Source organism: Aplysia californica, unplaced genomic scaffold (genome assembly GCF_000002075.1).
Source record: "Aplysia californica isolate F4 #8 unplaced genomic scaffold, AplCal3.0 scaffold00261, whole genome shotgun sequence".
Taxonomy (NCBI): domain Eukaryota; kingdom Metazoa; phylum Mollusca; class Gastropoda; order Aplysiida; family Aplysiidae; genus Aplysia; species Aplysia californica.
In genome coordinates, this window is record NW_004797531.1 from 264,501 (window position 1) to 266,489 (window position 1,989).

At 40.2% G+C, this 1,989-nt stretch overlaps 1 protein-coding gene across 3 annotated transcripts in view; it reads right to left on the reverse strand.

Moving 5' to 3' along the window:
• Positions 1–1,248: 1,248 nt before the first annotated feature.
• Positions 1,249–1,989, reverse strand: part of LOC101853327 (phospholipase A and acyltransferase 3) — a 37,329-nt gene continuing 36,588 nt past the window's right edge. For all 3 annotated transcript variants that reach the window (XM_005100799.3, XM_005100798.3, XM_013083903.2), the window contains one exon: positions 1,249–1,774. In XM_005100799.3, coding sequence (XP_005100856.1) covers positions 1,658–1,774 — 117 coding nt within the window. In that variant the 3' untranslated portion in view covers positions 1,249–1,657. The remainder of the gene's footprint in view (positions 1,775–1,989) is intronic.

Consider the following 1,989-nt stretch of genomic DNA (forward strand, 5'->3'; position numbering starts at 1 on the left):
CCCCCCGAGATTTTTCGCCCTTGTCCGAGAAGGCTAGGTGTAGATCTTTCCTACCTGAAGATCAGGGGTGTGGCTGAAAAACAGCAGTAAGAAGGCGCCAAGGAGTAGCAGTAGAAAGACTACAGAAGGAGTCAGGAGCCCAGAGGAGGGTGCAAAGGAGATGAGGGGGTGGGGGCAGAAAGAGGAGACGAAAGCAGACGACAGAACATTGCTAGAGAGCAGGAAAGGAGGTGAAAGGAGGGAAGACATTTTTTTCGGTCGCTACCCGGATTCGAACCCGGGACCTTTGTTGAATGAGAGGCCAACACCTTAACCTCTAGGCCATGAGAGCCCCCTCCGAGTAGTTAAACGAACGTCCATCTCCGGAAGGGTGGGTAATCAAGGCACTACGCTCGAAGTATTCCAAACTATAACAAAGATTTCAAAAGTAACACACTAGGTAGTCCAAAATTTATAATTTATTCAGAAAATTCACAGGACACATGCCTTGCCTTGGTTTCCTTCAGCATAGCTACACTCACATACATGTATTATTACTGACCCAAAAATCTACAAATGTTGAATTAACTTTCACAACCGTTTCACCACAGGCACCCTTGTGTTACTTTCAAAGGCAATCTTATATATCGATCTCTAAAACATGATAATGAACTTTAGGAAACAGCAGAAGAGAACCAAGAAAAAAATTCTATTGAGAGGACACTGCAAATACATTAAGTCATGACAAGCTTCGGGGAAAGATGTTATTTTCTCAGCTATTTTCCATTCCAACGCACGTATGAACGCACGCATGCACGCAAGCAAGCAAACTACATGTATATGAATAAACTAGCTGGGTACCCGTTCGATTAATGGACTCAAAAGAATCGATCGTAAAGTCATTTTCACGAAAGGGAAAATTTGCAACTATATTCCCCTTTTGTAGTTGTACACTCCAGAATTTCAAAGGTGTGGAACATTGCGCACTGCTTGTGAACGGAAGCCTCACTTGTTTACGATGGCGTCTAAGAAGACAGACTTTCCCAAGATTAGACCGAAACGAAACTTATGAAAAACTGAAAATTAAACTACAGTGACTTCAGACTCCTTAAAATATAACTGTGCAGCCTTTAAATGATTTTGAACCACTTTGAATTTTTTCAAATTCGAAAGTTAAGTGGTTCGGAAGTTTTAGGCGACCAAAATGACGAACTTTCACAAATATAATAATAATATAGATCTATAGATGCTTATCTTTTCCCCCTTTTCCAATGCTTTAAAAAAAATATCTTTCTGCAAAGTATATCTCTCCCCTCCCCTTGCCCACCAAATCAGACGAGGGATGCTATCTAAAAAGGTTTAATATCCGTAACATTAGAGGTTTAAAATCCGTAACATTTACATAGAAACGAGTTCAAAGACACTGTCGATCTTCAAATATTCCTTTACTTCCCTTAATTTATACTGCTGCTTTTTTTTTTGGCATTGAATACATATAACATACATGTCACTGAATTAGCGAATTAGGACACCAAGTCCTCTTTGGATAACAGTTATAGGCCTAGGACTAGGAGTGAAAGTTGAAAGTTAATATATTTCAAAAGCTAATTAGCTGGGGCAATGGTAAAATAAGAAGAAGTTATGTTTCAAGTCGTAAATCACACTGTAAGACTTTCTTTCAAAAATCTTGTTTCTTTTCCTTGTCATCGTCCTTGTTTTTGAAGAGCTGGGTGAGTGCGTAGATCCCTAACCCAATTCCAGCGCCAACAGCACCAATGCCCAATGCTGTATTCGCCTGAAAACATAGACACAAAGTACAATGAAAAAAGGTAAATGGTTCTCACTCACCTTTAAGTTAAAGTTCTCGTAATCATAGTAATACCATATATGCAGTAGATATACAGGGGCCAGGGGCGGCTCGTAGTTTATAGAACTAACCGGCCATCATTCACATAGACTCTTTCTTTCTTCCTCCCCCCACTCCCTTCCTTCACAACACACACACACACA